General features: G+C 52.6%; 1 protein-coding gene across 1 annotated transcript in view; it reads right to left on the bottom strand.

Annotated features, from left to right (window-relative positions):
• The window catches only part of OLFM1 (olfactomedin 1), a 61,947-nt gene extending 52,451 nt beyond the window's left edge, over positions 1–9,496 (bottom strand). Inside the window, exon 1 of the mRNA XM_084821176.1 lies at positions 8,884–9,496. Coding sequence (XP_084677302.1) covers positions 8,884–8,949 — 66 coding nt within the window. The 5' untranslated portion in view covers positions 8,950–9,496. The remainder of the gene's footprint in view (positions 1–8,883) is intronic.
• Positions 9,497–12,016: the final 2,520 nt, after the last annotated feature.

The following is a 12,016-nucleotide window of genomic DNA, read 5'->3' as shown; positions in this document are numbered from 1 at the left end:
TCCAGAAGTGTCATCTAAACGCAAACAAAAAACACACCTGTTGAACCTTGATTTGTTTAAATCAGGTGTGGTTGTGCCTGCAGTGGTACTGGGCCAGTCCCTTGGTCCACCTCGCCCCAAATCGTTTGCCCTGAAGGCCAGTGACGAAGCCTTTGGAGAGGCACCTCAACCTTGTAGACAGAAAAAAGGGGGCAAAAGCTGTGAAACCACCAAATTGTTGGTAGTGGCTGGACGGGGGGCAGGGCAGGGGAATTGGGACCCCTGGTAGGCCAGATTTCGCCCACAGGCCTGAGGTCCTGGCCCCCCTGTTCTAAAATGTCCCCCATACCTGTGAATTTGTCTCTTCGCTCTTCCCCGCCCAGGTGCTTGGCAGTGTCGTTGATGGCAAGTATGCTACCAAAACTCAGGCAGGGAAGGGACATTAGAGGTGGCGTGAGGAATCTGTGGACTTCCATCCAGAAGACAGCCCCAAAATGCCTCTTCTCCTTTGGAATCGCACTGGTGGGGGTATTTCCACAGCTTTCCCCCCACCCTCACCTCAGACCTATTTCCATGCCCAGCAACCAACACAACTTGTACCAAGTTGTCATTTCAACAGCCCCAGCAGGATTGTGTTGAGAATGGGTGCAGGCACAGAGAAGTGTGAAAAAGCTAGCATGCCTGCAACAAACACATCTTTGCAAAATTCTCTGCGCTGGATTCCCAAATTATCAGGAGCAGCACTGATGCATTAATAATCCACCACCCATTTTATATTATTTCTGGACCTGGTTCTGAATACAGGCCCTGCCTACGTGGCCACAATTTTCTGCTTATGTCTCTTCTGCCCCATCTCCTTAGTGGAGGGCTCCCAGAAGCCCCTGCCAGCATGGCCAATGGTCAAGAATGCTGGGAGTTGAAGTCCAAAACATCTGGAGGTCTACCTCCTGCCCACCCATCTCAGAGCATACCAGTGTGCAGGAAGACAGATGCATGTTGAGTGGAAAAAGGAAACGTGGTGCGACTGTACAACCACATCATGATTCCCTTGCGTCATGAACCAGGACCCTGAACCTTCATCCTCAGGGGGTCCTGAAGCCTTACCCTCAGAAGAGGCTCCACAATTAACAGCACAGGGAGAGGATTTGGTCATGGAAAGGTGTCACAGGGCTTCCACCTCCCTATGACCTCATTCTTCAGAACACTGGAGGACCCTGGCCTGACACATCTAGGGATGTACGTAAGAACATGAACATAAGAAGTGCCCTGCTGGATCAGACCAAGGGTCTGTCTGATCCAGCATTCTGTTCACACAGTGCCCAACCATCTGCCCACAGGAAACCCACAAGCAGGACACAAGTGCAACAGCAGCCTCCTGCCCATGTTCCCCAGCAACTGGTGTACAACAAATGGAATGGATTTGTTAAATTTGTTCCATCTGTATTTTGCCAATTGTCAGGCATCTTCCATTCTGTCATCTGCTCATTCACAGAACTGGATTTTTTTTAGGGATGTATGAGAATTTCATTCCAATTAAACTAATGCACATTAGTGCAAGGGCACATTAACACAAGTGCACACTAGCGCAAGTGCACATTAGTGCAACTTGCCCCCAAATGTAAAAAAGCAGTGCGCAAGTCCACAGAATCTGTGCAACTCGGAAAATTCCAGTTCACAGGTCAGCGTCATAGAAATCTGAACTCATTTGAATCCTCTGTGGATTTCTCTGACATCCCTAGCCACAGCCACTGCCACATCATCACAGCTTCAGGCTGCTAAGAGAAGTCAGGTTTCTTTAAGTGATAAAGCCTCAGTCACTGTGGAGGTGGAGTCAGTCAGCTTACAGAAGACAAACTCTTATTTAAGGCTCAATCTTAATCTCCTCCTTGTTGGAGCAACATACAGACAACATTGTCTGACTTCCAGCTAGGGATGGCAGAGAATTCCGCCACGGATTCCAGTGAGGCCAGATTCTTTAGAATCCGCCCCCCTGGAATCCGTGGCGGAATGGTCTCCTATCCCCCCGACCCCCTGCGGAATCCCCTGGGATGGAACTTACCCAGGGTGGATGCGGCGGATTCGGCGGCGGCGGCGGTTGCGGCGGCGGCTCCAGCGGCTGGTCTCCTGGCCGGCCACAGCCGGGCTGCTGTGGCCGCCATTGCCGTCCTTGCAGCTGTGATAGACTACATAAGTATTTACATAGCCTATCACGGCTAACCTCCCCCCAAAAACCAGTGTACGCAAATGGTGGCGGCTACGGCGGCTGCCATTTGCGTTCCCTATTTTTCGCCATTCTAGCCTACGCAAATATTTACATAGGGCTATTACAGAGAAAAAAAGGGGAATGCAAATAGCGTAGTGGGTGCTATTTGCGTTCCTTCCCCCCATTCTAGCTTACGTAAATATTTACGTAGGCTAGAATGGCGAAAAATAGGGAATGCAAATGGCGGCCTCTGTAGCCGCTGCCATTTGTGTACGCTGGTTTTGTGTGTGTGTGTGTGTGGGGGGGGGTTAGCCATGATAGGCAAGATAAATACTTACGTAGCCTATCACGGCAGACTGGCTGGACGCAAATGGCAGCCGCTACGGTGGCCACCATTTGCGGCCGCACCAGCCTATCCACAGCCGGAAATCCGGCTGCGGATGGCCCTGGCCGGCTGCTCTGCGGAGCCGCTGTGGAGTGGAGCCGGCCGGGCAGGATTCTGGGGGGGAGGACCGGATCGCCTCCCCCCCCCATTGAGGATTCCGGGGGGAGGGACGGAGCGCCTCCCCCCCACCGCGAATTAATCCGCGAAAAGGCGAGTTTCGTACATCCCTACTTCCAGCCCCACTTGGAGCTTTCCATGGTGCTGATCTCTTCCTGTCTTGCTTCCCTGAGAAACCTGACCTAACCTGACCCCTGCTAAAGCTAGGACCATAGCAGAACCTTGCAACCAACTCTACATCTCAAAGCATCATCAGAACTCATGGCCTGAAACAGTACACCTTGTGGGAATCCCTTTTCATACAAGGGTAACTTGTATGAAAAAAAGGATGAGTCTTTAATTGGCCCCAGTTGGCTCCTTCTGAATACAGGGGGTGGGGGAATTCCACAAGGTAGGTGCCACCATGGAGAAGGCCTGCTTCTGGGTTGCCACAAAATGACAATCTGGCAGTCATGGCACCACTAAGGCTTCCTCTGATGATCTTAAGGATCACACAGGTCTATATCAGGGCAGGTGATCAGTTAACCTGTTCCCAAGCTGTTTAGGGCTTTATCAAGACCTTGAACTTGGCTTGGTAGCTAATACGTAGCCTGTGTAACTCAGCAGACCTAGGTCTTCTGGAAGAGGTAAGTTTTACTTCTCCTCTGAAATGCTGCAAAATCAGAGCAGCTCTTGAACCTCATCAGTGAGGTCATTCTGATTCAGGAATTAACATTACAAATTCTCTAAGTTCACCTGGAAGGCAGGCGGCATGGAATGAAGAGCAGAGTCAATCCCCAGAACAGCAAATCCCCAGCCTGTCTAAGGATCAGAAGGAATAAAAGAGAAGCTGGAAATGCAACATGCCCCAAAGCTTCCGTCTCCCCAAGTCGGGGTAAGCTGCACACCAGCCTTCTACTGCTCTCGCCCCTTTCGACAGAGACTACGAGGTGTCACAGGCAGAGCGAAAGTGCATGACAGGAAAATGACCCCCTTCTCAGCCCCAGCCCCAGTGTACCATACAGACATAAAAACAGGGCTGCTCAGACCAGCAACCAAACCTGACACAGAAGCCATGGCATGGCTGGGCTGGGCCAATGGAGCCTGGCCCCCGAATCTGTTTCCCAGGGCTCTGCATCTATTCCCCAAGATGCTGAATGTCCATTAGTGTCACTGGAAGGTCTTTGTCACAATTTAATTGCAATCCCAGGGACAGTTTTCAAGGGTTAACTCTCCCCTCCCTTCATGCTGCGACACCCCCCCCAATCTTTCCCTGCATGGCAATTAAGCTTAGAAAAACAAACAAGCAAGCAAGCAAACAAAATTCCATTGGTTTGGGATGTTCTGGGGCAGGAAGTTATTTTGTTTGAGATGATTTGTATGAGAAATGAATTTGCTGGCATTGCCTCCTGTGACATTTAAATAAATCCTATTAATTATTTCTAAATTTGCATATACAGATGTAAATCAACACATGCACATTTTATGCAGATTTGTGTCCTGTCGGCCTAACAGCACCCCCGTGCAGAAGCTTTTACGGGCTGCAGAAGCTTTTATGGGCATCAGAGATCGTCACCTGACTTGCACTTGTCCATTGGCTCATATGACTGATCTCAGAGCTGAACTGCAGCGTGCAGGCTGAAATCCTCTGAGCACACAGGTCCAGATGCTTCAGGCAAGTGAGCCAAGCTGCATGTGTTCTGATGATGACACACCAAAACTCTCTAGAGGCAGCTTCATTATGCTCAGGGTTTGCACAGGCACACGCCATGATGGGCACGCACTGTTCTCTTAGGCATGATTGGCCGTCGTGGGAGGGAGGAGTTGGGAAACAGTGTGGCAAGAGGAGACCAAATTCTCCAGAAGGCAGCCTATATAGATGGAAGAACACAGGACGCAGCCTTCTACTGAGTCAGAGCCTTGGTCCATGTAGCCCAGTATGCTTGACACTGACTGGCAGCAATGGCTCTTCAGGGCTTCAGGCAGGAGTTTTTCCAGCTGGACCTGGAGATGCTGCCAGGGACTGAACCTTCTGCATGCAAAGCTTGTGCTCTACCACTGCGCTACAGCCCTTCCCCTAAAAACAATGCATGATTCTAGTCCTCATGGTTCTGAATAAAGGGGTGATTTAAATGGGAATATAGGGAGCTGCCTTACATGGCATCAGACCATCTAGGTCAGCGTTGTCAACACTGACCAGCAGCAATGGCTCTTTGGGGTTTCAGGCAGGATTTCCCCCAGCCCTTTCTGGAGACACCAGGGATTGAAACGGGACCTTCTGCACACAAAGCAGGGGCGCTACCACAGAACTATGGCCCCCTCCCCAGTGTTTCGCAACACTGTAACCAGGAGTGTGTGTATGCATTGGTCTTAACTAACTGGGTGCTCTGAGCATTCTTCTCTTCATTGTTTTTTTGGAGGCTTTTAAAAAAGCAGCGTTAAGGTTGAGGAGCGAAGTTTGAAAGCATGCATGCCATGCCCAGAGGCAAGGAAGAAGGGCAGTGAGCAAACAGGGCCCTTCAGGGCCTTGCAGAGCAATCTGTCCCTTCTTCGGGGCTGAAGATGCCATGGCTAATTTGCAAATGAGATATGTGCGGAGGCTCATTTTTTCCAGAGAAGTGCACAGTCTGTCCTGGGAATCTGCTCTCTCCCAATTTCAGACATGCCAGAACAGGAATAGGCAAGCCAGCATCCTCCAGATATTTGGGACTACAAGTCTCATCAGCCCCAGGCAGCAGGGCCAATGTTCAGGAATCATGGGAGTCGTAGTCCAAGACATCTGGAGGGCGCTAGCATGCCTACTTCTGGGCTAGAATGTGGGAGCCAATTCCTATTTGGTGGGAGGGGTAAGGAGAAGAATTGTGCTCTGCACATGGTCAGAGGTGTTGCTGGAATCCCAGACCATTTCTTCCTCCCACTCCTGACAGCTGCACCCTAGTGCTCCATTCTAAAATGTTTTGAAAACGTGGTGGTTTTCAGTTTGGGTGCTGCTAAAAGTGCAGTGCCAAAGTGGATTTGGATCTTCCTGTGCTGGGTAAATGTCTGAGGAATTTCAAGTGAAAATCAATAATAATAATAATAATAATAATAATAATAATTTCTCAGGGTAGGGTGGGGGCAACACACGCCTCCTATTAATGGGCCTTGTGCAAGGACATGTCCAAGTGGATTGCACCTTGCGAGTGGCCAGTGGTTACATTTTGGGGGAAGTCTGAATGGGCTGGTTTCTAGAAGACAAGCAGCTGCAGCTCAGTATTGCTTGACTGACCCATCCACTGACCCAGTTTTTCTTGGGGGCGGGGGATGCAAATAGGAGACTGAAATCCACACATGTTCAGGAACACTCTTTCCAATGCCATTATTTGCCCAGAAGCATCACGAGTGCAGGGTGTGGACTGAAAACCCCGAAGCCCCCAGTTCAAATCTCTCCTCAGCCATGAATTCCTGAGGGAGGGCTTCAGCCAAGCCACCCCCCCTCCCCCCTCCCCAGGGCAGCCCCTTCAGTCCCCTGAAAATGCCGCACAGAGAGTCAGGAGACCCTGTGGAATGGGATGAGCTGTGGTGTGCGTGGAGAGTGGGGACCCCCAAAATGAGGGCGAGGGACCTTTCTCTTGTGGGAGGCATATCCTGGATCCAACCCAATAGTTTTTAGTATCATCATCACAATCTTTTTCTCAAAATAGAGTGGATATTGATCAGACGCGGTGGAGATACATTCCTCAAATCATTTGGAGGGGGTTATATCATCAATCATCATCATCGATATGTCCCAAAGCCCGGGACACAAGTCTGAGATGCTGCCTTTTCTGCCTTAGCATTTGCCACATCCTCTCTCCCCCACCCTGTCAGACTGGCCACTCTCCACACCTGGGGCATGTGGGTGGAATGAGGAGCGGCCCAAGAGCCAAGCTGAGTTAGGACTCCCCTCCCCCATAATCCCCCCTCCACCCACCAGCTCTCTTTCCATGTACCTCTCCCCTTGTCAAGCCTGTTTACGGGCGGAGAAAGCAAGGAGGGGCCCTTCACCAGGGTGAATAACGCAATCACTGCATCACCCTTGAGGCGGACAGTGTATATAGGTGTGTGGAGGGCAGGTGCTCCCAATCGTGGAGGATAAAGGCATTAATGGGGAGGGAAGGAGGTTCGCTGGCAGCGTGAGATGCCTCTCTCCTATTCATTCCTGGGGGTCAACACTGCTAGGAGAAGCAGGTAGGGAGTCAGAGACACACACGCTGCCCAGGACGGGGACACAGAGTATGCACGGGTGTCTTCTCCTGATCACATTCACAGAGATGTGAGAGGAACCTACTTCTTGCCAGTTTCAGGACAAGCCTTGTACATTTCACTCCCCTGCTTTGTCCAGTCTTGGGGCTTGCGCAGCTCGCTCTCTCTCTCTCTCTCAAGCTCTCTCTCTCTCTCTCTGTCTGTCTTTCTCCACAAACACAGGTACCCAATAAAACCCACATTTTGCTGTCAGCCACCAGGCTTCATACCTGCTTCCAATTTCCCCCCAAACAAAACCATGGCTCTTCTCCTCTGGTTTAAAAAAATAGTTAAAAAGCCACTCCCCCCACCCTCCCCTGTTGTCCTTTGTATTATTAAAAGGCCTAAGCAGTTTCAAAAAGCGCCTTTCTCTCCATTAGATTTCAAGTTCAAAGGCAACCAAGGGAGAAAAAAGGGAAAGAAGAGATTTTGTTCACAGGGCAGAGAGGCGAAAAGAATAATGACAGGGGAACTGCTGTAGATGCTTTTCAGAGAAAGAGAGCCTTTGTCTGCTTTTATATGCCTCCTCTTTTTTTGTTTTTGTTTCTAGGCAGAGCTTGGTTTCTGAATCTTGAATCTACATTTTGCCCCCCCCCCGCACACACACACACCTCTTGACACACACATGGACACTACTTCCTTCCTCGGAAGATACTGTTTCTAAAAATGAAGAAGAAAATACTTTCTCTCCCAGTAAAAGAGTCCTTTTTTCCTTTCATCAAACTGGTGGGAGAGGAAAGTGTCAGCTAATTTAAATGTTAAAAAGTAGTGGGGGGTCCCACTCTCCCACCATGCAGAGGAAGAAACATTAAAAGTCATTTTGGTGTCTAAATCTTGGTTAGTCAAGCCAGCTGCCCACCTCTGATCCACACACCCTTTCTCACTACATCAGCTTTTGCCAAGCCGGAGCCTTCCAGATATGTTGGATTGCAAACCCCACCATCCCCAGCCAGCATGCTCACTGGGAATGATGGGGTTTGCAGTCCAACACATCTGGAGGGTGCAGGCTTGGCAAAGGCTGCAGGACATTAAAAGGGAGGTGAAATGGCAAAGGGTTATAGCTGCTAAACAGGTATGGCAGTTTTCAGGAGGGAGGAAAGGAAGTTTGCTACTGCTAGCCCTCTCTTCCATTTTTAAGCCATGGATTCTAACGTGCATCTTCTCACCTTCTGCTGGGAAGCGTGTAAGTAAGGCCAGATTTCCTAAGGACTTTTCATAGAAGCAATGCCCGATACCAGCCCATCCCACCTGTGCCTCAGCCCTTCCGACGTCGGGGCGGGGGAAGCCAAACGAAGCCCCCAGGACCGATCGCGGTCCTGTGGAGAGAGCTTCAGTCGCGTTCCAGCTTCCTTGGTTCAGAACCAGCTGGGGGTGTGAGCCTCTTTCCCCAGTCCTCCCTGCCGCCAAGAGGGCGTCAAGGGGCAGGGACCTCCTCCTTAAGCACAGGACCTCAACTTTTAATCCAAGTTCTGGGGAGGGCTGGAGGAGGCTGAGGCTTAAGATCTGGGTGGTGGTGGTGGTGGTGGTGGAGGAGGAGGAGGAGGTGCAGCCATTTCCAGCTGCCTCCCTCCCCACAAAGGCGCCCCCCAATGAAAGACGCCAGCCTTGACACGCACGCTCCAACCTTCCACCCCCAGTAAGAGATTTCTATTCACCGCAGAAGAACTTAAAAGAAATGGCCTTTAAGTGCATGCTCAGTTTAAAATGGGGCAGGGAAAGAGAAAATCGGAGAGGGCAGGAGCGCTGCAGCAGGGCAAGAAAGACCCCCCCGGTCCTGCTTCCGGGTGGGGCTCCCTGGCCGGGGTGAGGGTGGAGCGGGAGTCCTGTGCCCATCACGGGGGGGAAGACGGCAGGGCGAGGCTGCGGAGAGGGCGACCTGGGCAAGGGAGGCCCCCTCCCTTCGTTGTGGGTGGGTGGCTTGGATGGGGGGGGATGGGAGCGGTTCGAAGGCACCTACTTGGGTGAGCTCCGTGCCCATCAGGAGGAGGAAGAGGAGGCTGAGGAGCTTGCTGGCGGATCGCATGGCGTGGGGGCGCGCCGCTCCAGCCGCTGGGCTTGGCCGAGCCGGGGGTCCTCCGAGGAGCGGGGCTGGGCTGGGGCGGCGGCGGCGGCGGTCCTGGCGCTCTCCTGGGGCCTCTCGGCGCCGCGGGCTCCCGGGCTCCGTCGCAGCGAGGCGGCTCTGGCGCTCGGCGGGCGCGTTCAGCACCCCGGGAAGGGGCCGCGCGCAGGAGACGCCGTCCGCGGCATCGCCTCCGTCTCGCCGGGCGCCCCGCTCGCCCTCCCGCTCGCCCGCTTTGCCGCTTCCCGCGCGCCTGTCTTAGCGGCCCCCTGCCCCGAAGGCGCCAGGCACGGCGGGAGGGATGCTCAGCCGAGCAGGGAAAGCGGGACCTCTCGGCTATCGCCAGAAGTTCGCCTTGAAAGGAGAGGGGCGGGAGCGGAGGGAGGGGGGGCAGCCGAAGCGGGATGCAAAATAAGGGGGGGGGGAGAGAGAGAGAGAAAGGAAGGAAGGAAGGAAGGAAGGGAGGGGAGAAGGGAGAAGGCAGCTCCAAGGCACTGGCAGGAGCAGGGGGAAGAGGCTGTCGGAGCAGGATGTGACATCAAGCAAAGGCGGGGTGAGTTGGGCTGCACAGAGGGAAAGCGAGGCTGCCTCGGGCGGGCGCGGGACGGGGAGAGGAAGGCCCCCCGCCCGCCCGCCCGCCCCGCTTTCTCGGAAGCCTCTCCCCCGCTTCAGGACCACCCCTGTCTAATCAGACCTCAGGGCAGCCAGAGCGCAGGCAGCATCAGGGGAGAGACCCCCCTGTTTCGGCCACGTTTTACGCTCCCCACGGCGAGGGGCACTCGGGGGCAGCCGAACAGGCGCGGTTTCCCTGCCGCGCGCGGGGAGGGCGGGGGCGCGGCCCTGCTTTCTGCCGTGGCCGCGTGAAGGGTCTTGCCTGCGAGTTTACAGGGGGGGGGAGCGAGGGGGCGCGCCCGGGCCCTGAGGGTCCCGCAGGAGGATCAGCCCGAGTCCCACTATCCTGGCAGGCTCTTTACCCGGAAACTCTCCCTAGCAACATTTCCCAGCCAGCTCCAAACTCGAGGCTTCTGCTCGCTCTTCTGCCCGCACAGCCAAGCTGCAAAAGGCAGCCGTCCCTTCCAGCTCCCATTTAAGATGAAACCGAGGTGGCTTACAGAAATGTCAGAACACAGAAACCATCCTCAGTTAAAAACCTACCAGCACGTTAACACGGGAGTACAGCAAGCTGCCTTATATTGGGTCAGGCCATCGGCCACCCAGCCCAGGAATGGTTGCACTGACGGGCAGCAACGGCTCTCCAGGGTTTCAGGCAGGAGTCTTTCTTGCTCTACCTGGAGATGCTGCTGGGGATGAAAACTGGGACCTCCTGCATGCAAAGCGGGGGTCTGAAACAACCCCAGGATGCCATAACAACTATGACAAAATAACAAGCACAGCAACCACATAAAAAGATGCGTCTTGGCCTGTTTCCTGAACGCAGAGAGAGTGGGGACCCATTGCAATTTTTAAGGGAAGTTTCAGAGTTTGGGAGTGACACAAGAGGAACCCCTTCGTGCCCAGCAAGAAGGCCACTGCCAGCAAGGGTGTCTTCCAAAGGGCTTCTCCTGCAGATCTTAACAGCTGAGCAGCTTTCTACTGAGAATGGTGACCCCTCAGATCATCAGGCCCTAAGCCATTTAGGTTAAAATCAACACCTTGAATTGAACCCCCAAAACAATTTGCAATCCGGGTGGATCTTCCAGGATAGGGGCAATGTGACCGCTTTCGGCGTTCTAAGTGAATGTGGAGCAGAGGAAGCACATGATGATGACGTTAAAAATAAAGCATGCTTGAAGCCAAGCTCACACATCTCTCCCCCTCTGTGATCTCAATGCTTTGTTTCATACTCTCCAACCAGCAGAACTCAGCCAACACACATTTCAAGCAACAGTATAGTTTGGGGGCTGGACACAAGCCAAAGCAATTTCATCTGCTCCTTAAAAGGTTCGAGTAGCCAGATGTGTGTGTGTGGGTGGGTGTCTGACCCTCATCATGCACCCCCATCCATTACTTCCTCCAGACCCAGCAATTAGACATAGATTTGATTTGGCCTTCTCTACTGGATGGGAGAAAGCTGACCTGTGGGAGGGGAGGCCTTTATTAACTTAATTGTCATGGTGGACATAGCATTACTTGGTTAGTAATGCACTACTTCAGGAGTGCATACACCACAGGCTTGGGGTTCCAATCCAGCCATCCTGGGCTTCTCCAGAAGGTCTCACCCCTTCGCCTGTCCCACAACCACCAGTCATTGGGGTGGTTTCCAAGATATTGTTCAGCACCACCACCCCGCTTCTAAAGGTTGAAATGCCTCTCCTGAGTCTTATTTACTGGCATTAAGAGATTTAATCTAAAATATGCTGGGGGGGGGGTTGCCCCCTTCCCTTTCTGCCGTCAGCTCCACTGGTCTTCAGAAATAAAATAGAAATCAGGAGGGGGAAGGAAGCCTGGCAAGCACCAAGAGACATCTCTGCAGGCACCTTGGTGCCCACAGGCACCTTGTTGGAGACCCCAGTGTTAGAGCATGTGATGGTACCTCAACTCCAGAAAAGCCTGGATGATGCTGAGTATTTGGACCAGTTCCAATCTGGCTTCCAGCTGAAACCATCTTGGTCATCTTAGTGGGTAACCTGTACTAGATGCAACATAAAAGTAAACAGCAGAACACAGCCCTATTTATTCTTCCAGAGGGCTCAGTGTCTTCTCATCCCATCAGCCATGGTATCCTATCCATCTGGGTCACCTTGCCTTGTCAGAGTGGGCCTGGGGGGCACTTCATATGGTGGTTCTGGTCCTTCCTGGATGGTCCTTCCCAGAAGGTCATGATGGGAGACTTCAGTTGTCCCCATGGCTGTTGGCTTATAGGGTGCCTCAGGGCTCCACCTTTCTTCCATACCTATGACCTTTAATATCTACTTCTTATAATAATAATATATTATAATAATCTACTATTGAGTGAGGTCATCTGGAGATTTGGAATGAACTGTCATTAGTTGGTTGATGTTGCTCAGTTCTACCTCTCATGTTCTTTGGG

The sequence above is a fragment of the Heloderma suspectum genome, chromosome 14 (assembly GCF_057233095.1).
Source record: "Heloderma suspectum isolate Gila_16-S chromosome 14, 16-S_ref, whole genome shotgun sequence".
NCBI lineage: Eukaryota > Metazoa > Chordata > Lepidosauria > Squamata > Helodermatidae > Heloderma > Heloderma suspectum.
The sequence above is the reverse complement of the archived record's forward strand: the minus strand, read 5'-3'. Positions and strand labels throughout refer to the sequence as shown.